We start from the raw sequence: 23607 nt of genomic DNA, 5'->3' as shown, positions 1-23607 counted from the left end.
ATTTACCGGTTGTTAGGGGAAATCTGTCTGTGGCAACAGCTAGATCAGGACAAAATACAGAAAGTAGGAATGTGGGGGTGTGGCATGTTCTCTTGCAGAAGAGAGAGACTGAGAAAGCTTAGGCTGTTTACCTGCAAGCTGAGCCAGTCTACTGGCCAAATATAACCCAAACTGTTCCTCAAAGGTAAATCAAAGCTTCCATCTTTTCTCTCACTACCATTAATGCTCGGGGCAGCTTTCCCTTGTGTAAATGCAGTGTACTAACTGCTGTATGTCCAGAGAACTGCAGTGTAATCTCTGTTCTTTAGCTTCTTATCAGCTCTTTAATTTCTGCCCACATGCACTTTGCAAACCCAGTGCATTAAAAACTCCCATCTCCCTCCACATGACATCTACAATACTGTTCTGTGTAAATCATCCCCAGCACAATGCAGAGGAGTAAGTGAAGTCCTGTGATTGTGAATTCAGGTAGAAGACAGACATGGTCGCACATCTACAATCTTGCACAATGATCTAATTGCTTCTCAGCTTAATTTCAAAAACTAACAGGTTGTTAGTATATACGTTTTGATCAAAAAGTACAAAGCCCACTCGCCACGTCAAGGCCACCTATTTAGAGTGGGTCCCTAAAGTCCTGTGATTGACCAAAGAAGTAAGGGAAAGGAAGTCCTTTGTGTCTACTGCTGGAAAATAACCTAGCTCTGGTCCCACCTCCTGAAATGTAAAGAATGAGAAATAGCTATGTGTCATGAAGGGGACTCTCAGGCGCTCAACAAGAGTAGTGAGAGCACTAAAATTACCACATCACCACTCTGAATATAATATAATGTAACTAGACAGGATATTACATTTTTTTCAAAGGGAAAGGTGCCCTTGAATATTTTATTTCATGTATGTAGTTTAGTCTCACTAGGACACTTAGCACACTGCAGCAGTACAGTATTTCTGCATTGCAGTGTATTTTCCATGCGGTCTATGATTACACGGGCAATCTCCACACAGAAAATTTCCGTAAGGACTTTCCCCCGACAGCAGAGCAGCAGCAGAACGCATGAACAACCCCTTAGAGATGAAGCCAGTTTTAACCAGTTAAAAACTAATACTTATACTGTATAATGGCCATAAATTGTGCTGCTCCTCATGTGCACACAGGACCGCTAATCCTGAAATGACAGGTACACTAAGCCTGTGCACTGCAGCTCATTCTGATGACTATATGAAATGCAGATCACATGTCATCCAACAGGATTTCTACAAGGGAGAGGGGTATTGGAAAAAAGAGCTAATTTCTTGGACTAATAGAATATTAAAAGTCACTTACCCCACACCATTTTGTTTTTCTTCAATTCTTCAGAAAGAGTCTTATTGATATACATATCGCTGAAGAACATTTCCCCTCCATACTAGTGTAGAGAAGATACATCAATTTAATTATCATCACTAACTAAATTATGGAATCCAAGAAAACAACCTCTTATATCGAAGGCAATGTTGTCTCAGCTAGTGAGTTTCTGAAGGGGATAGGACTTCTACCCTAGACTATACATATGTATACATATATAGTACATATGTCATTAAAGGGGTACTACACTGGAAAAAAAATGTTATCAACTGGTGCCAGAAAGTTAAATAGATTTAAAAAATCTTAATCCTTCCAGTACTTATCAGCTGCTGTTATGATCCACAGGAAGTTCTTTTCTTTTTGAATTTCCTTTCTGCCTGACCACAGTGCTCTCTGCTGACGTCTCTGTCCATTTTAGGAACTGTCAGAGCAGGAGCAAATCCCCATAGAAAACCCATCTTGCTCTCCACAGTTCCTAAAATGGACAGAGGTGTCAGCAGAGAGCACTGTGGCCAGACAGAAAGTAAACTTAAAAAGAAAAGAATTTCCTGCGGATCATAACAGCAGCTGTATTCCCAAAAGGAACAGCTATATTCTATCGTACCTTAACTTCTGAGATCGATAAAATTCTTTACTGTAGTAGATAGAAAGAAGATTTGCTTCAGTGCTTCTCTAAAGTACAATGGGAGAACTCATTTTTGCTCGGCCTATGTTATTCTAGATCTATCTCCCATAGAAAATTATTATATAGATGGCATTGTTACGCCGAGCGCTTCGGGTCCCCGCTCCTCCCCGGAGCGCTCGCAACTTCCTCGCAATCGCAGCGCCCCGGTCAGACCTGCTGACCGGGTGCGCTGCGATACCTCTCCCAGCCGGGATGCGATTCGCGATGCGGGTGGCGCCCGCTCGCGATGCGCACCCCGGCTCCCGTACCTGACTCGCTCTCCGTCAGTCCTGTCCCGGCGCACGCGGCCCCGCTCCTTAGGGCGCGCGCGCGCCGGGTCTCTACGATTTAAAGGGCCACTGCGCCGCTGATTGGCGCAGTTGGCTTAATTAGTTTATTCACCTGTGCACTTCCCTATATAACCTCACTTCCCCTTTCCTTCCTTGCCGGATCTTGTTGCCATCGTGCCAGTGAAAGCGTTTCCCAGTGTGTTCCTAGCCTGTGTTCCAGACCTCCTGCCGTTGCCCCTGACTACGATCCTTGCTGCCTGCCCCGACCTTCTGCTACGTCCGACCTTGCTCTTGTCTACTCCCTTGTACCGCGCCTATCTTCAGCAGTCAGAGAGGTTGAGCCGTTGCTAGTGGATACGACCTGGTTGCTACCGCCGCTGCAAGACCATCCCGCTTTGCGGCGGGCTCTGGTGAAAACCAGTAGCAGCTTAGAACCGGTCCACTAGCACGGTCCACGCCAATCCCTCTCTGGCACAGAGGATCCACCTCCTGCCAGCCGAATCGTGACAGTAGATCCGGCCATGGATCCCGCTGAAGTTCCACTGCCAGTTGTCGCCGACCTCACCACGGTGGTCGCCCAGCAGTCGCAACAGATAGCGCAACAAGGCCACCAGCTGTCTCAACTGACCGTGATGCTACAGCAGCTACTACCACAGCTTCAGCAATCATCTCCTCCGCCAGCTCCTGCACCTCCTCCGCAGCGAGTGGCCGCTTCCGGCCTACGACTTTCCTTGCCGGATAAATTTGATGGGGACTCTAAGTTTTGCCGTGGCTTTCTTTCACAATGTTCCCTGCACTTGGAGATGATGTCGGACCAGTTTCCTACTGAAAGGTCTAAGGTGGCTTTCGTAGTCAGCCTTCTGTCTGGGAAAGCTCTGTCATGGGCCACACCGCTCTGGGACCGCAATGACCCCGTCACTGCCTCTGTACACTCCTTCTTCTCGGAAATTCGAAGTGTCTTTGAGGAACCTGCCCGAGCCTCTTCTGCTGAGACTGCCCTGCTGAACCTGGTCCAGGGTAATTCTTCCGTTGGCGAGTACGCCATCCAATTCCGTACTCTTGCTTCCGAATTATCCTGGAATAATGAGGCCCTCTGCGCGACCTTTAAAAAAGGCCTATCCAGCAACATTAAAGATGTTCTGGCCGCACGAGAAATTCCTGCTAACCTGCATGAACTCATTCATCTTGCCACTCGCATTGACATGCGTTTTTCCGAAAGGCGTCAGGAGCTCCGCCAGGATATGGACTTTGTTCGCACGAGGCGTTTTTTCTCCCCGGCTCCTCTCTCCTCTGGTCCTCTGCAATCCGTTCCTGTGCCTCCCGCCGTGGAGGCTATGCAAGTTGACCGGTCTCGCTTGACACCTCAAGAGAGGACACGACGCCGCATGGAGAATCTTTGCCTGTACTGTGCCGGTACCGAACACTTCCTGAAGGATTGTCCTATCCGTCCTCCCCGCCTGGAAAGACGTACGCTGACTACGCACAAAGGTGAGACAGTTCTTGATGTCAACTCTGCTTCTCCACGCCTTACTGTGCCTGTGCGGATATCTGCCTCTACCTTCTCCTTCTCTACTAAGGCCTTCTTGGATTCCGGATCTGCAGGAAATTTTATTTTGGCCTCTCTCATCAACAGGTTCAACATCCCAGTGACCAGTCTCGCCAGACCCCTCTACATCAATTGTGTTAACAATGAAAGATTGGACTGTGCCGTGCGTTACCGCACGGAACCCCTCCTAATGTGCATCGGACCTCATCACGAAAAAATTGAGTTTTTGGTCCTCTCCAATTGCACTTCCGAAATTCTCCTTGGACTACCGTGGCTTCAACGCCATTCCCCAACCCTTGATTGGTCCACAGGAGAGATCAAGAGCTGGGGTACTTCTTGTTTCAAGGACTGTCTTAAACCGGTTCCCAGTACTCCCTGCCGTGACCCTGTGGTTCCCCCTGTAACCGGTCTTCCTAAGGCTTATATGGACTATGCTGCCGTATTTTGCAAAAAGCAAGCTGAGACTCTACCTCCTCACAGGCCTTTTGACTGTCCTATTGACCTCCTCCCGGGCACTACTCCACCCCGGGGCAGAATTTATCCTCTGTCCGCCCCAGAGACGCTTGCTATGTCTGAATACATCCAGGAAAATTTAAAAAAGGGGTTTATCCGCAAATCCTCCTCTCCTGCCGGAGCTGGATTTTTCTTTGTGTCCAAAAAAGATGGCTCCCTACGTCCTTGCATTGATTACCGCGGACTTAATAAAATCACGGTAAAAAAACCCTACCCCCTACCTCTTATCTCTGAAATCTTTGATCGCCTTCAAGGTGCCCACATCTTTACCAAACTGGACTTAAGAGGTGCATATAATCTCATCTGCATCAGGGAGGGGGACGAATGGAAAACTGCATTTAACACCAGAGATGGACACTTTGAGTATCTGGTCATGCCCTTTGGCCTGTGCAACGCCCCTGCCGTCTTCCAAGACTTTGTTAATGAAATTTTTCGTGATCTCTTATATTCCTGTGTTGTTGTGTATCTGGACGATATTCTGATTTTTTCTGCCAACTTAGAAGAACATCGCCAGCATGTCCGCATGGTTCTTCAGAGACTTCGAGACAATCAACTCTATGCCAAAATGGAGAAATGTCTGTTTGAATGTCAATCTCTTCCTTTCCTAGGATACTTGGTCTCTGGCCAGGGACTACAAATGGACCCAGATAAACTCTCTGCCGTCTTAGATTGGCCACGCCCCTCCGGACTACGTGCTATCCAACGTTTTTTGGGGTTCGCCAATTATTACAGACAATTCATTCCACATTTTTCCACTATTGTGGCTCCTATCGTGGCTTTAACCAAGAAGAATGCCAATCCTAAGTCCTGGTCTCCCCAAGCGGAAGACGCATTTAAACGGCTCAAGTCTGCCTTTTCTTCTGCTCCCGTGCTCTCCAGACCTGACCCATCTAAACCCTTCCTATTGGAGGTTGATGCCTCCTCAGTGGGAGCTGGAGCGGTCCTTCTACAAAAAAATTCTTCCGGGCATGCTGTTACTTGTGGTTTTTTTTCTAGGACCTTCTCTCCGGCGGAGAGGAACTACTCCATCGGGGATCGAGAACTACTGGCCATTAAATTGGCACTTGAGGAATGGAGGCATCTGCTGGAGGGATCAAAATTTCCAGTTATCATTTTCACCGATCACAAGAATCTCTCCTATCTCCAGTCTGCCCAACGGCTGAATCCTCGCCAGGCCAGGTGGTCGTTGTTCTTTGCCCGTTTTAACTTTGAAATTCATTTTCGCCCTGCCGACAAGAACATTAGGGCCGATGCTCTCTCTCGTTCCTCGGATGCCTCGGAAGTAGAGGTCTCTCCGCAACACATCATTCCTCCTGACTGTCTGATCTCCTCTTCTCCAGCCTCCATCAGGCAAACTCCTCCAGGGAAGACCTTCGTTTCTCCACGCCAACGTCTCGGGATTCTCAAATGGGGTCACTCCTCCCACCTCGCAGGCCATGCGGGCATCAAAAAGTCCTTGCAACTCATCTCTCGTTTCTATTGGTGGCCGACTCTGGAAACAGATGTTGTTGATTTTTTGCGGGCCTGTACTGTCTGTGCCCGGGATAAGACTCCTCGCCAGAAGCCTGCTGGTCTCCTTCACCCTCTGCCTGTCCCCGAACAGCCTTGGTCTCTGATTGGTATGGACTTTATTACAGACCTACCCCCATCCCGTGGCAACACTATTGTTTGGGTGGTCGTTGATCGATTTTCCAAGATGGCACATTTTATTCCTCTTCCTGGTCTTCCTTCAGCACCTCAGTTGGCAAAACAATTTTTTGTACACATTTTTCGTCTTCACGGTTTGCCCACGCAGATTGTCTCGGATAGAGGTGTCCAATTCGTGTCAAAATTCTGGAGGGCTCTCTGTAAACAACTCAAGATTAAATTAAACTACTCTTCTGCTTATCATCCTCAATCCAATGGGCAAGTAGAAAGAATTAACCAGGTCCTGGGTGACTATTTACGGCATTTTGTTTCCTCCCGCCAGGATGACTGGGCAGATCTTCTACCTTGGGCCGAATTCTCGTACAACTTTAGAGTCTCTGAATCTTCTGCTAAATCCCCATTTTTCGTGGTGTACGGCCGTCACCCTCTTCCCCCCCTCCCTATTCCCTTGTCCTCTGGTTTGCCCGCTGTAGATGAAGTGACTCGTGATCTTTCCACCATATGGAAAGAGACCCAAAATTCTCTTTTACAGGCTTCATCTCGCATGAAAAAGTTTGCCGATAAGAAAAGAAGAGCTCCCCCCATCTTTGCTCCCGGAGACAAGGTATGGCTCTCCGCTAAATATGTCCGCTTTCGTGTCCCCAGTTACAAACTGGGACCACGCTATCTTGGTCCTTTCAAAGTCTTGTGCCAGATTAATCCTGTCTCTTACAAACTCCTTCTTCCTCCTTCTCTTCGTATTCCCAATGCCTTCCATGTCTCTCTCCTTAAACCACTCATCATCAACCGTTTCTCTCCCAAACTTGTTTCTCCCACTCCTGTTTCCGGTTCTTCTGACATCTTCTCCGTAAAGGAGATACTGGCCTCCAAGACGGTCAGAGGAAAAATACTTTTTTTGGTAGATTGGGAGGGCTGTGGTCCTGAAGAGAGATCCTGGGAACCTGAGGACAACATCCTAGACAAAAGTCTGGTCCTCAGGTTCTCAGGCTCAAAGAAGAGGGGGAGACCCAAGGGGGGGGGTACTGTTACGCCGAGCGCTCCGGGTCCCCGCTCCTCCCCGGAGCGCTCGCAACTTCCTCGCAATCGCAGCGCCCCGGTCAGACCTGCTGACCGGGTGCGCTGCGATACCTCTCCCAGCCGGGATGCGATTCGCGATGCGGGTGGCGCCCGCTCGCGATGCGCACCCCGGCTCCCGTACCTGACTCGCTCTCCGTCAGTCCTGTCCCGGCGCGCGCGGCCCCGCTCCTTAGGGCGCGCGCGCCGGGTCTCTACGATTTAAAGGGCCACTGCGCCGCTGATTGGCGCAGTTGGCTTAATTAGTTTATTCACCTGTGCACTTCCCTATATAACCTCACTTCCCCTTTCCTTCCTTGCCGGATCTTGTTGCCATCGTGCCAGTGAAAGCGTTTCCCAGTGTGTTCCTAGCCTGTGTTCCAGACCTCCTGCCGTTGCCCCTGACTACGATCCTTGCTGCCTGCCCCGACCTTCTGCTACGTCCGACCTTGCTCTTGTCTACTCCCTTGTACCGCGCCTATCTTCAGCAGTCAGAGAGGTTGAGCCGTTTCTAGTGGATACGACCTGGTTGCTACCGCCGCTGCAAGACCATCCCGCTTTGCGGCGGGCTCTGGTGAAAACCAGTAGCAGCTTAGAACCGGTCCACTAGCACGGTCCACGCCAATCCCTCTCTGGCACAGAGGATCCACCTCCTGCCAGCCGAATCGTGACAGGCATATTACACCAGTAAATCCATCTAAAATGTTTCCCGATCAATCTAACATATGTTGGAGATGTAAGCAACAAATTGGTACATACTTCCACATATGGTGGGAATGTGAGAATATAAAGACCCTCTGGACACAGACTAGATTACTAATAGCTGAGATACTGGGACATTCGGTTCCTTGGGGTCCGGATGGTTGGACTTCTGGGTCTGGAGGATCTTCCCATCTCTTCAAAGGTCGTAATTGTAAATTTACTAACGGTTATTAAAAATAAAGTAGCAGCTAAGTTGAAGACTGCTGCTCTTCCTAGCCTCGGAAGTGTGATCAACGCAGTTCATCAAATTTGTAAGATAGAACATACCATAGCGGAGATCACGAACCAGTTACCAAGGTTTTTTAATTTATGGTCTAGGTGGTTATCTTATAAGCCCTTGACTGTTGAGCTAAGGTTTATTAATTAATAAATATATTTACTAGATAAATAGTGGTGGTGGTCTCCCAGAAAGAAATTAAAGCCAACTTTGGTACAAAAAAAACAAACAAAAAAAAACAATAAATGTAATTGTATTGCAGGAAATATGAACTATGTTATCTTGAGGATATTCTGACCTCTTTGCCCCTTTATATATATATATATATATATATATATATATATATATATATATATATATCTTATTTAGGTATTTAGGTAGGTTATAAACCTTATTTATGTTTTGGTGTTTGTTAATGTACTATAGTTTGTTATGTTTTGTTCAAAATAAAATAAAATAAAAAAGTGAAAAATCAAAAATAACAGCAGCTGATAAGTACTGGAAGGATTAAGATTTTTTAATAGAAGTAATTTACAAATCTGTTTAACTTTCTGGCACCAGTTGATTTACAAAAATGTTTTCCAGTGGAATACTGCTTTAAAGGAGATCTCTGGCAAGAAACAACTTTTCCCCTATACACAGGATAGGGGATAAGTAAATTGCGGAGGGTGGGGGTGCTGTCCAAGAGACCTGAGTGCAGACCTCGGACATCATCAGCACTCCTATAAAACTTAATGGAGCGCATGCCGTCTACCAGTAGATGACACGAGCTCCTCACTGCGAGCACTGGGGCCCCGTCCAGCAGTCGGGCCCCCCGCGATCAGCTACTTATCCCCTATCCTGTGGATTGGTGGGGGTCTGCTGATTAAAGTGACCGCATCGCTCTTATGGATAAGTCATCAATATCGCAGATGCTAGAAAATGCTTTAAACTTAACTACCCTCTAATAATACAAAGTCTGGGTAACAAGACAAAAAAGTTAGCAACATAAAACAAGAAGTGTCAGCCTAATATGCTTAATATGCCAGTGTGAGAAGTGTCAAGGGTTTTATTTTATGTGTGGATGATGTTACAGAAATTTTGCAGCAGGAGTTATCCAGAAGGAATATATGGATAGAGTGGCCAGTTCTATACTGATGGTCATCTGCTGACACCTAGTGGTCATATAGGTAACTGCTGTCTGACTAAATGTATACTATCCGATATTACTATATAAATTTCAGTAACATTAAGTTATACTTTTTGAGTAGAATTCATGTCTACTGATTATTTTATAATAGAAAATAAAAATACAGGAAATAAGGATACAATGAAGACATAAAGAAGGATCCTTTTTTATTTAGAAATAACTAGCCGCATAAATGGTCTCAAGGATATATATTATTATTCTGACACTAGATTCTTCCACTTAATAGTATAAATTCTCCCACTGCAGCTAGATAAAGAAAATGGGACCCTGATATACCTTATTATCAGTATGGGATAGTGTGGGATAGTAAAAACAAAATCAAAGCAAATAAGATGTTCACATATTGACATAGGCCAATATCCAAATTGTGCAATAGCATATATATCAATATTAAAGGAACTATAACCATATGTATCATAACCATATTTATTAAAAGGGTTTTCTGGTGAAAGACAATTTCAGGGGTCAAGTCATGGGAAAAAGGTGTAGGAACTCACCCTAGGTTTCTAATACTAACACTCTCCGCTCCCCCCCCCCCTCAACATACAGTGACCATATAGTGGTAGATAACAGCTGTACACAGGCTCTGTAGACTATAAGTGATTACATACAGTTACATCTGGTGACTCACAGGTGACGTCTTCTTTTTTTCCTCTCCATCAGGCCCACACCGTCATGACGATTTTTTCCTGCCAAAACTCCTCTCCACAGAACCTGCAAGACAAAAATTTTAGGCTCCACACTTTACAAGTGCATATAGTGCCCCAAAGAGTAATAATAACTCTCCTGTGAGATTACACCCCTGTATAGCCCCTAAATAGGAGGAGGTCCCAACTGAAGATAGTTTCCTCAACAGTCCGACACCACAGCCGTGGCTGTTCAGCTCCTTGGCTGATGTCACTGCCCGGTGTCTACTGTAGACGTGCCTGTACGCGGCACAACTGCTCTCAGCAGCCACTACTCCGGTATAATGGTAATGGGTGGCTGCATTCTTAATGTGGCGGTGACAGCCCAGGTTGATTGTCCTTTAAGAGTACTCACTCTACCAAACTCTCCTTATGAAATTACCTTCCTGATAACACACTGTAACAAACCCTCCTCATGGATTTAACATCCCGATAATACACTGTAACAAAAACTTCCTTATGCAATTACCATAATGATAACACACTTTAACAAACTTCCTCCTCATGTAATCACCTTAGTACTCGGGTGACACACTGTAACAAACCTCCTCATGTAATTACCTTATTACTGAGGTGACACACTGACAAAATACTGTAAAAAAAACTCCTTCTCATGTAATTACAATACTGCTGGGCTGACACATTGTAACAAATCTCCTCATGTAATTACCTTACTTCTGGGGTAACACTGAGGAGCAATGATTGGACACTGTACAGGAAACATGTGACCTCCACTCTCAGCTCCGCCTCCTCCACAGCATCACCAGACCATATGTAAGACCAATCTGCCTTATGGGGGACTACACCTGCCTACATGAGAGACATTTCTGCGTCATGGGGAAACTACCTACATATGGACATACCTACCTAATGGGGGGTTTCTACCTGTGGGAGACATACTTGATGTGTAACCTATCCCACTTTTACTGTGTGGGGAACCAAGGGAGCATTATTACCATTTGGAGGATTATAGATGGGGAGATTGTATAGAGGTGGGATGCATGTTAGAAAAGAATGGAGTCTAAGATGTTTTTCTGGCACATTCTGAAATCGTGGTTTGGAGAAGAAGAAGGAAAGAGAACTACTCCGCTCAGTTCTAATCAGACCATCACCTGCTAATGGACCTGAGTAAGTGGCCCTTTTCTGAAAGTATTTGAGTATCCCTGTACTAGACTGAAGGTAACAGGCTTGGAGCCACAGGGCATTGCTGGACAATGAGTAACATAGTAACAGTTCATAAGGTTGAAAAAAGACCAGAGTCCATCAAGTTCAACCTATAACCCTAATAAGTCCCTACTGAGTTGTGTTGATCCAGAGGAAGGCAGAAATCCCTCATACTAGAGGTAAAAATTTGTTTCCGACTCCAAATATGACATCAGAATAAATCCCTGGATAAACGTTCTGTCCCTATAAATCTAGTATACATAACCGGTGATGTTATTATTCTCTAAAAATGCATCCAGAACCCCTTTTGAATTCTTTTACAGAGTTCACCATGACCACCTCCTCTGGCAGAGAATTTTACAGTAAAGAACCCCCGTCTGCGGGGTGTAGAAACCTTCTTTCCTCTAAATGTAGAGGATGCCCCTTGTTATAGATACAGTCCTGGGTATAAATAGATTATGGGAGAGATCTCTGTACTGCCCCTGATATATTTATACATAGTTATTAGGTCGCCCCTAAGCCTTCTTTTTTCTAAACGAAATAACCCTAATTCTGATAATCTTTCTGGGTACTGTAGTCCTCCCATTCCCCGTATTACTCTGGTTTCCCGTCTTTTAACCCTCTCAAGCTCCACTATATCTTTCTTGTACATTGGTGCCCAGTACTGTACACAGTATTCTATGTGTGATCTGACTAGTGATTTGTACAGCTTCTATTTATTTTTGGTAATAGATCAGGAGATTGAATTCTTTTCCTGTGGATGCTTCAGACCCCCCCCCCCCCCCCCCCCCAAAAAAAAAAGCAGGAATTAAACAGTGGGGAAATTAGAATTACATTTTTGTTTTTATTATTTTTCTTTTTTTTGTTGCAGATAATGCCTTACAAAGTTTTGTTTCCATGGTGATTTCCAGACCATTAAACTTAAGTCGCTTATAATTGATGCACCCCATGATGCACCCCATGATTTTATTAGCCTTGGCAGCAGCTGCCTGACACTGGTCACTACAGTTAAATTTACTGTTAACTAAGACTCCCAAGTCCTTTTCCACATCAGTCATCCCAAGTGTTCTCCCATTTAACACATAATCCCAGCCCGGATTTTTCTTGCCCATGCGCATTACATTACCTTTATCAGTGTTGAACCTCATCTGCCACTTCCCAGCCCAAACCTCCAACCTATCCAGATCCATTTGTAACAGTGCACTGTCCTCTATTGTGTTTACCGCTTTACAGAGTTAAGTATCATTTGCAAAGATTGCTACTTTACTATTCAACCCCTCTTCCAGGTCATTAATGAATATATTAAGTAGGACAGGACCCAAGACTTACCCCTGTGGTACCCCACTAGTAACAGTCATCCAATCAGAATAAGTACCATTAATGACCACCCTCTGTTTCCTATGACTGAGCCAGTTACTTACCCACTTGCACACATTCTTCCCCAGCCCCATCCTTCTCATTTTATGCACCAACCTTTTATGTGGAATCATATCAAATGCTTTGGAAAAATCCAGACATACGACATCCAGCGATTGCCCCATGTCCAGTCTGGAGCTCACCTCGTCATAAAAGCCGATCAGGTTACTATGACAGGACCGATCCCTCATAAATTCATGCTGATATGGAGTCATACATTTATTTTTATGAAGATATTCAATTTACATACAACCGAGGTTAAACTAACAGGCCTATAATTCCCAGGGTCACCTTTTGACCCCTTTTTAAATATTGGCACCACATTTGCCATGCGCTAGTCCTGGGGAACAGTCCCTGTCACTATAGAGTCCCTGAATATTAAAAATAGGGGTCTGTCTATTACATTACTTAACACAGGAGTGAATGCCATCTGGGCCTAGTGATTTGTCTATTTTGATTTTTTGTAGGTGGCACTGCACGTCATTTTACCCAAAAATTCACGGCGAAAAAATCATTGTGCGACAAAATCAAAGAAAAAACGCCATTTTGTAACTTTTGGGGGCTTCCGTTTGTACGCAGTGGGGGATATTTATCAAAGCTGTCTATGTCCTGCATCAATATAGACCAAACTACAGAGGGTTAGGCTGGTCTCTTGTGCGCCTAATTTATCAAAAGGCGCAAGGCTCTTGATAAATTCTGTGCACTGACTTCAGGATCTATGCTTTAGACTGTATTTAAACCTGCTCCAACATGCTCTGACATTTCGGCGTACTTTCAGCCAATGCGACTTGTCGCAGAAAAGTCGCTTTTGATAAATTCAGCACCAATGCATTTTCCAGTGCATTTCCATCTAAAATAGACCAGAATGCATCATGTTCTAAAAATCCTCTAGAGCAAAAGTCCCAAAAAAGTCACACATATTTAGACTGCGACTTTCTGTGCGACAAATTTAGACAGGAAAAACAAGAATAAATCCTTTGATAAATATCCCCCCTTATCTTTATTCTGTAGGTCCATACGGTTAAAATGATACCCCAATTCTGGAAAAAATCATAACTACATGCAGGAAAATTTATACGTTTAAAAATTTCATATTCTGACCCCTATAACTTTTTTATTTTTCCACGTACAGGGCGGAATGAGGACTAATTTTTTGCGGCGTGATCTGAAGTTTTTATCGGTAGGATTTTTGTTTAGATCAGACTTTTTGATCACTTTTTATTCATTTTTTAATGGTATAAAAAGTGACCAAAATGCGCTTTTTTGAACTCTGGAATTTTTTTTACGTGTACGCCATTGACCGTGCGGTTTAATTAATGATATATTTTTATAGTTCGGACCTTTACGCACGCGGTGATACCACATATGTTTATTTTTATTTACACTGTTTTATTTTTTTATGGGAAAAGGGGGGTGATTCAAACTTTTATTAGGGAAGGGGTTAAATGACCTTTATTAACACTTTTTTATTACTTTTTTTTTTTGTAGTGTTATAGGTACCATAGGGACTTATAACACTGCACACACTGATTTCTTACACAGATCACTGGCGTGTATTAACACGCCTGTGATCAGTGTTATCGGCGCTTGAATGCTCTTGCCTGGATCTCAGGCACGGAGCAGTCATTCGTCGATCGGACACCGAGGAGGCAGGTAAGGGCCCTCCCGGTGTCCTGTAAGCTGTTCGGGATGCCGCGATTTTACCGCGGCGGTCCCGAACAGCCCGACTGACTAGCCGGGAATAGTTTCACTTTCACTTTAGAAGCGGCGGCTTCTAAAGGCCGCCGCTTCTAAAGGGCTAATACCGGACATTGCCGCGATCAGCGATGTGTGGTATTAGCCGCAGGTCCCGGCCATTGATGAGCGCCGGGACCGACGCGATGTGATGCAGCGCGACCCCGCTTAATATCGCAGGAGCTGGCACAGGACGTAAATATACGTCCTGCGTCGTTAAGGGGTTAAGTCTAGTAGGGCGCCCCCTCTGGTCGGGCCCTGCACCATTTGGGACAGATAATTGTCTTTAGCTATAGTCAGAAACCTGTTTCCTTTATGAGATTGACAGGTCTCAGTCTCCCAGTTTATATCAGGATAGATAAAGCCCCTCATTATTATCACCTCATTCTGATTTGCTGCCTTGTTTATTTGCCTCAGTAATTGATCTTCTGCTTCTTCCATTATGTTTGGTGGCTTATAGTAAACTCCTATCAGATTTTTTTTATTCTTATTTCCATATATTTCTACCCATAATGATTTCACATTATCGTTTCCCTCCCATATATCCTCCTGCAGTGCGGCCTCCAGATTGGACTTTACATAAAGACAAACTTCTCCCCCTTTCCGTTTTGTCCGATCCTTCCTGAATAGACTATATCCCTGTATGTTGACCGCCCAGTCACAGGTATCATCCAGCCAAGTCTCTGTTATACCCATTATGTCATAATCCTCCTCAGACATTTTCAACTCCAGTTCATCAGTTTTATTGGTCAGACTTCTGGCATTAGTTATCATGCAATTCAATGGTGTATGATTTTTTTTCCCTATGAAGCCTATCCGTATTAACTATTCTAACCCCTCCCTCCGCTCCACCCCCAGGTACATTATTAAGTCCCCCCTTTCTATCTACACTATCTTCCCCCCTGCAGCTGGCACTGTTTCATTGGTTAGCTGAGTCTCCCACACACAGTGCACACCACAAATGACTGACAGATCTCTACGCCTCCTCCACAGTCTGCATGCAATTCTACCCGCCTGGAAGGGGGGATGAACTTCTGATTTTTGCTATAGGGCTCTATGAATTCTTTATACGCCTCTAAAAACAGGGACTAAGTTAAAACCTGTATCAGTACTTAGCAGTAAGTATTCCCAGGAAATGATACTTACACCAACATACAGTCAGACACAGGTTACATTTTTTAGATTTAACCATTTATATAGAGAACAGTCAACCCCAAACTAAATTGTATGTAAAACCTGCAAATAGTAATAGTTTTATTCAAAGGATAGGTTGCCATCTTCCAGTATGTCTCACTAATATCCCTAGAAGTCCATTTCTCTCTAACTATGGAAAAACTCTACTAATGTGGAAGCCACTAAAATCCTAATTAAAGCGGTACTCCGCAGGAAAACATCTTATTCCCTATCCAAAGGATAGGGGATAGGATGTCTAATTGCGGGAGTCCCGCTGCTGGGGACCCACAATCTCTGCTGTGGCACCCCAGTCATCCGGTGCATGGAGCAAACTCCGTTCCATACCAGATGATTGGTGACTACAGCTCCGAGCTTCCATGTTCTGGATGCCGCTGGCAGGCCCGAGAACGCAGGGGTCCGCCGCGGTGGGACCCCCGTGATCAGGCATCTTATCCCCTATCCTTTGGATAGGGGATAAGATGTTTTCCATCAGAGTACCCCTTTAAAGAGTGGAATTTTTTTTTTTTTTATTAACTGGTGCCAGAAAGTTAAACAGATTTGTAAATTACTTCTATGAAAAAATCGTTACCCTTCCAGTACGTTTTAGCAGCTGTATGCTAAAGAGGAAATTCTTTTCTTTTTTTGTCTTGTCCACAGTGCTCTCTGCTGACACCTGATGCCCGTACCAGGGACTGTCCAGAGCAGGAGAAAATCCCCATTGCAAACCTATGCTGCTCTGGACAGTTCCTGACACGGACAGAGGTGTCAGCAGAGAGCACTGTGGACAAGACAAAAAAGAAATTCAAAAAGAAAAGAATTTCCTCTGTATCATACAGCTGCTAAAAAGTACTGGAAGGGTAAAGATTTTGTAATAGAAGTCATTTACAAATCTGTTTAACTTTCTGGCACCAGTTGATTTAAAAAACATGTTTTCCACGGGAGTACCCCTTTAAAGTTATTAATAGAGCTGTATTTTTACATAAAAAAGGGAGAAAATGATTAGAAGAATAAGCAAAGAGTTTAATAAAAGGTTGCCCTCTCACAGTCATTAAATCATGACTCTCTGAGGAAGGAGATTGCTATCTCTGAAATGTGTTGGAAGGAACTTTGGTCTGTGCAGGATGCCATAGTGACATCACTAACTCCATCAAAGTGTGGCAACTGAGCAGTTCACTTGATGAGATGCCACTGGCCAGGGCTGTCCCCCGATTCGTTACAGTAAATCCACCATCTACGTCAAGGAGAAATCATACATTCATAATGAAGCCGAGACAAGGACAGGAGGCAGGTAATAGCCTGGGCTATATACCCTTTTACCTCTAAGTGGTATTCCAGGACATTTTGGTGACTAAACAGTTACAGAGCACAGACCACAGTAGTCTATATATATGGACATTTTTCTATCTACCTCTATGTATTAAAGGGGTAGTCCAGTGGTGAAAAACTTTTCCCCTATCCTAAGGATAGGGGATAAGTTTGAGATCGCAGGGGGTCCGACCGCTGGGGCCCCCTGCGATCTCTCTGTACAGGGGCCAGGCTCTCCGGCCAGATAGCGGGTGTCGACCCCCGCACGAAGCGGCGGCCGACACGCCCCCTCAATACATCTCTATGGCAGAGCCGGAGATTGCCGAAGGCAGCGCTCCGGCTTTGCCATAGAGTTGTATTGAGGGGGCGTGTCGGCCCCCGCTTCGTGCGGAGGTCGACACACCCCCTTCCCGCAGGCTGTCAGGGCTCCGTACAGGAGATCGCAGGGGGCCCCAGCAGTCGGACCCCCCGCGATCTCAAACTTATCTCCTATCCTTAGGATAGGGGATAAGTTGTTCACCACGGGTCACCACTGGACTACTCCTTTAAGGTGGATATTTGAGCATAACAACTATATAGTAGCCTTAAGGTATTGAGTAGTTTGATACATATGTAGTAGATTGTGTAGTTTGATACATATCGTTTACGCTCCTTAAATCAGTGCAGTCATTAGGCAAAACTTCTGACCTGTCCTAGCAACATCAAAAGTTTGGATCAGTAGGGATCTGAGTGTCCAGATCTCCACCGATCAGGAGAACAAGCCAGGAGAAGTTCACACTCAGCATGTTCTCCCTGGGTCTGTGTAACATGATGGAGACTCCATGTAGGTCTATGGAGCATGTCTCGATCACATGACACAGAGCAGGGAGAGGAGCACTCAGCAGTGCAGACTTCTCCTGGCTCGTCCTCCTCTGTCGATCCTAACTTTTGCCATGTTGCTCACTAGGACGTGTCAAAAGTTTTTCCTAATGACAGATACTCTCCAGGCATTCATATAAACTATAGGATATTGGTCTCAATCTGTGAACCTCTCTTTTGCTTTGTTTTTCCCCCCACACAGCGCTGTATAATACTACAGTATAGTCTATGTCGCTGCATAAATGTTTGGAGCATTTCCTAACACACAAAACAATAAATTGTAGGCTGCTTCTTGTCTCCACTAGGGGTAGCTCTGCCTCCAGATTTACACACCTCTTATTGACATGAGACATGGAGCTGAATATATTGGCCCTGGCACTGAGCTTTCCATGATACTTTTCCTTTGTGTTTTGTTCCACTCCTGGTTTTGGCTTAAATATACGGACACTGATATTGTGAAAGTGACCCTAAAGGGGTACTCCGCCCCTAGACATCTTATCCCCTATTCAAAGGATAGGGGAGAAGATGTCTGATTGTGGGTGGTCGTGCCAGGTGACTGGGGATGCGGGGCGGAGGCTCATGACATCAGAGCCATGCCCCTCCCATGCCACGCCCCTCCCATAGACTTGCATTGAGGGGACGTGGCCATGAAGTCACAAGCCTCCGGCGGTGCACCCGACGCTCTAAACGAATGCCGCATGCAGGGAGATCACGGGGGTCCCCAGCGGCAGGACCCCCACGATCAGACATCTTATCCCCAATCCTTTGGATAGGGGAATAAGGTGTCTAGGGGTGGAGTACCCTTTTAAAAAGTGAAAAACTGGAATTTATTGCAGTCTTACCTTTAAAACTCTGTAGACTTCACTAAGCACAGCTTTTTTATCCGGACTAAGGTTTATCACACAGTTAGAACTGCAGGAAACAGGTGATCAATATCAGTAACATGAATACTCCACAAGGTGTCACTCCAGATTAAGGATTTTTATAACCAAGGTTATGTGCTCAACAGCTGTGTCTTGTTTCATAACCTATAGTTTTGTGCTGCCTACAATCATGGGATCCAGTTAAACATGGCTGTCAAAATATTCTGGCTAAACTGTTACTGTATAACCGAATGTTTCCCAATCAGGATGCTACAACTACAACTCCCAGCATGCCCGGAAAGCCAAAGTTAGAACCAGAGGGGAGAAGCGCTCAGTTAAGTGTGGTGTCCTCCCACTGATGAAACTTTTAGCATGTTTCTATGATACACTGTAGTTTTCCTTATGACTTTTTCTGAAATGACAGTAAGGCTATGTTCACATGGCGGGAATATTCCACTTGGAAATTTTGAACCCTGAAACTTTGGTTTCAATAGGATTCTGCTGCACTGTACATACAGCAGAATTTCCACAGCAAACCCAATTTCTGCATCCGCTGAAACATTGAACCACATTCAATGTTTTTGCGGATTACCCTCGGAAATGCATTGCCATCTATGAACATTTTCGAGAGGTCCTAGTGCTGCCGAATAAAGCAAATGTGCGGCATGTTCCTCCGTATTTTCTTGGCAGACATTCTGCACATTTTTGGTCATGTGAACATGGCCTAATACTGTTAATACATTTATGTTTCCTTGAACAGTACTGTAACAATAGGGAGTGCACAGGTTACGGACACACCAGGGCTCTGAACCCCAATGGTCCAAAAATGTGAGGAATAATTAGGGCTTTAAATCACCTGTGATAGGCGTTGTTAAAGATTTTTCATTTAGGTGCAATGGCCCACATTTATCATTGTCTTTAGACTGTTTTTTTGTGTCTAAAAAAGGGGCCAAAAAGGCGCAAGTAGGGTTTTTTGCGCCTATTTTTGCCCCTTTTTGTTTACACATTTCTGCTGATTTTGAGTTGCAATCCACTGATTTTGGCAATAGACATGATATGGAAGGGATTTATCAACTGCGCCTTTTTGTGAAAAGGAGCAAAAAAAAAAAAAAAAAGGCGCAAAGCCACTGAAAAGTCTCTAAAACTACACCAGCCCAGACATGGTGTAGATTTTTGGTGTATGTGAAGAGAGAAATTTCAGAAAATGTGACCTGCACAAAATTTATCAAATGCTCTGTGACCATTTAAAGGGTACCTCTCATCAAAAAAACTTTTGATATATTATAGATTAATGTATGCAGAATAACTTTACAATTGCATGTTATTAAAAAAATATGCTTCTTTCTATTTAATTTTCCACTTTGAAGAAATGACCACTAGGGGTCTCCCTACCAGTCCTGGCAGCAAGCATTTCAGACTCATGCTGGAGTCCTAAACACTACGAGCTGCCAGTCTGCTTTGTTCACAAAGGAGAACACTCAGAGCTGCCAGCCTGCTTTGTTCACAACCTGTTTGGCTGTGAACAAAGCAGGCTGGCAGCTCTGAGTGTTTAGGACTCCAGCATGAGTCAGAAATGCTTGCTGACAGGACTGATCGGGAAAAATACAATAGAAAGAAGCATATTTTTCATTAACATGCTATTGGAAAGTTATTCAACATTCATTAATCTAAAATATATCAAAAGTTTATTTGATGAGAGGTACCCTTTAATAAATCTGGTACTCCTACACATTACCAGCACACAAAAAAAGGTGTAAAAAAATGCTTCACTTACACTACAATGATAAATGTGGGCCAGTTTCTTCAAGTTACACCACTTAATAGCAATTCCCTAAAATAGTTTTATTATTGGGATCACTCCCTTTATGTATATGAAGTTTGGTCTACAATGCAATAAGATGATTTATGCTACAAGAACAGCAGCCTATATTCTGTTTATGGGTTCTGCAAAAGACCAAAGAGGTGTGACATTCCCCATACCCCTGGGGTACCAGATCTCTCCAGGATAGTTTACTAGGATAACAGATATGTAATTATTACTCACACCACAACATTGAAAGTTTCATCCTGTAGATTTGCTCCTTTCAGGTTTTCAATGTAACCCTTAGTGAAGTCTACATTAGTTTGCTGGTATCCAAACTTCTGCGTGTGATAATCAATATATTTCCTTGAAAGCTCTAACTGGGAAACAGAAATGAAAATATTCACAATTATTGAAATAATAACTATACTGTTATCAATAGGGACAATGAGGCTTTATGCAATTTACTATCATTCACAGTTTCAGTTTATGTAGCACAGAGCTGCGTTAAAGGGGTTATCCTGGAAAATACTTTTTTTTATATATCAACTGGCTCCAGAAAGTTAAACAGATTTGTAAATTACTTCTATTAACAAATCTTAATCCTTTCAGTACATTTGAGCTGCTGAAGTTGAGTTGTTCTTTTCTGTCTAAGTGCTCTCTGATGACACCTGTCTCGGGAACTGTCCAGAGCAAACCTCTTCTAACCTGGGCGTTTCCCGAGACAAGCAGAGATGTCAGCAGAGAGCACTGTTGCCGACAGAAAAGAGCAACTCAACTTCAGCAGCTCATAATTATTGGAAGGATTAAGATGTTTTAATAGAAGTAATTTACAAATCTGTTTAACTTTCTGGAGCCAGTTGATTGAAAAAAAATAAAAATAAGGTTTGTCCTGGAAAACCCTTTTAAGGCTAAGTTTCCACTTAAGATGTCTAGCAGCAGAGTACCCCTTTAATAGCCTGCATTATAGTCCAGAGCTGCTCTGTAATTCTGTCAAGCTCACTTGTTGTCAGACACAGCATAATAGTTTAGCTGAGCTCTTACATCATATGACATCGGACATTGAGTGAGCAGAGATTTCACCTCTGAAGCCCATAGAACTGTTAGGCTAAGTTTCCACTTGGTTTTTTCTCTGGCAGTTTTTGGATATCTGCCACCGCAGTTTTTGAGCCAAAGTCAGAAGTGGATCCATAAGGGAGGAGAAATGTAAGTCCTTCCTTTATATGTCCTATTCCTTTTGAATACACTTCTGGCTTTGGCTCAAAAACTGCAGTGGTTGTATTCCAAAAACTGCCAGAAATAAACCCAAGTGGAAACTTAGCCTAACAGTTCTATGGGCTTCAGAGGTGAAATCTCTGCTCACTCAATGTCCGATGTCATATGATGTAGGAGCTCAGCTAAATTATTATGCTGTGTCTGACAACAAGTGAGCTTGACAGAATTACAGAGCAGCTCTGGACTATAATGCAGGCTATTAAAGGGGTACTCTGCTGCTAGACATCTTATCCCCTATCCAAAGTATACGTGATAAGATGTCAGATCGCGGGAGTCCCGCTGCTCAGGCCCTCCACGATCACCCGTCTTTCTAAACAAACGCCAGGCCCCTCAGGCAGTGGTCGTGAAGTCATGTTTACAACCCTCGTGACGTCAAGCCAAGCCCCCGCCATTCATGTCTATGGGAGGGTGCGTGTCGAAAGACACGCCCCCTCCCATAGGCATGAATGGAGGGTGTGTGACGTGACGTCACGAGGGGAAGTGGCCATGACGTCACGATCACGGTCTTCGGTTCCGAGCGGCCTGGACAAAATGTTTAGAATGCTGGAGCACCGGAGTACCCCTTTAATACAAATCTGTGTTTCCATAATAACATAGATAATCCCTTAGCACACCAATAGCAGTAAACCAGCAAAGGTCTTATCTTTAGCCATTTATTCCCCCCATTTCTCTGCCTTCTGCCACCCCATTGTGTAGCCTATTTTTCTTTACCTTACATTCCTGTTCACAAATTACCACGGGCACATTATCACACCCATACATATGTTCTATAGTCTTATGACCAGTATGAATACAATACCTGCTCATCAGTCATGTCTATGCCAGTGACGTGTCCCATGGGCCCAACCAGTTTGCTCAGAATGTAACAATCCCTTCCACTCCCGCTGCCCAGGTCCAGAATTCTGCAGCTCTCCAAACATTGTGGAACCGTGAGCCCACAGCCAAAATATCTATCAGAGACAACACAATAAAAAGGAAGATAGTAAAAGAAACAAAGCAGCATAGTGGTCATACATGGTACTGCATTTACTTTACTAGTAATCTTCCAGTTCTTGATTCTGTAGGGTGATTTCATCTTATCCTAGACTAAAAATCAGTATGGTGTTCCAGGTGTAGGTATTCTGAAACCATCTGTAACCGGGACTTAGAACCCAACATAGGCTTCACGGGGAGATTTATCAAAAACCAGTCCAGAGGAAAAGTTTTCCAGTTGCCCATAGCAACTAATCAGCTCGCTTCTTTCATTTTTGACAAAGCCTCTGTAAAATGAAAGAAGCAATCTGATTGGTTTCTATGGGCAACTGGGCAACTTTTCCTTTGCACAGGTTTTGATAAATCTCCCCCTTAGGGTACCTTCACACGAACAGATCCCCAGCGCGTATTACGCTGCAGATCCGCTGTATGCTGCCTTTACAGTTGCCTGCTCGGACTGGCAATACACTGCTACGAGCAGACACACTGCGATGTGCGATAGACTCGCACATCGCGACAGCTCTCGGCCTAGCTCATAGAGCTGGGGGTGCGGCCGCAATTTGTGCATGTACACCGCGCATGCGTAGCGACTTGCACATCGCTTCAGTGTGTCTGCTTGTAAAGGCAGCGTACATCGACCCTTCAGCGGCGGATCCGCAGCGTAATATGCGCTGGGGATCCGCTCGTGTGAACATACCCTTAAGATATTTTGTTTTTTAGTATCTGGCTGTGGACACCAAGGAGGGAATTTAGTGAGGCATTTGCACCTGATTTTTGGCACATTTTGCACTATTTTGTATAATTTTAACTGTTCAATTTGCATTTGATGCATATATTCTGACTTTTTGATATGTGCAGTTGATGTGCTGTGGATCCACATAAGGATTACCCCTATTTAGTCAGGCAATAAGGCCAAAATCATCTTTGGTTTTGGCCTGTGGCCTCCCAAACATTATGACTTTTTAATACCCCCTGAAAGCTTAGAGTCCCCTGATTCTAAGGGTTCCTGCTCCTGCTCTACATACTGACAGGACGTGCAGCCTCGACACTACAATTCATTCTTAGCACAAGACTGGGAGCTGAGTTCTGGTGCTGAACTAGTTCAGTCTTTATTTTTCAAGGAATCCACACAAAAAT

General features: G+C 44.3%; 1 protein-coding gene across 2 annotated transcripts in view; it reads right to left on the bottom strand.

Moving 5' to 3' along the window:
• LOC130281910 (arsenite methyltransferase-like) overlaps positions 1-23607 on the bottom strand; it is a 70247-nt gene that overhangs the window by 14997 nt on the left and 31643 nt on the right. For both annotated transcript variants that reach the window (XM_056529653.1, XM_056529652.1), the window contains exons 5-8: positions 22298-22448; positions 20467-20603; positions 18402-18471; positions 1322-1403 (exon numbers count right to left, since the gene is read on the bottom strand). In XM_056529653.1, the coding sequence (XP_056385628.1) occupies positions 1322-1403; positions 18402-18471; positions 20467-20603; positions 22298-22448 (440 nt within the window). The remainder of the gene's footprint in view (positions 1-1321; positions 1404-18401; positions 18472-20466; positions 20604-22297; positions 22449-23607) is intronic.

Source organism: Hyla sarda, chromosome 7, assembly GCF_029499605.1.
Source record: "Hyla sarda isolate aHylSar1 chromosome 7, aHylSar1.hap1, whole genome shotgun sequence".
In the NCBI taxonomy this organism is placed as follows: domain Eukaryota; kingdom Metazoa; phylum Chordata; class Amphibia; order Anura; family Hylidae; genus Hyla; species Hyla sarda.
Note: the sequence above shows the minus strand (reverse complement) of the source record. Positions and strands in the feature narration are given on the sequence as shown.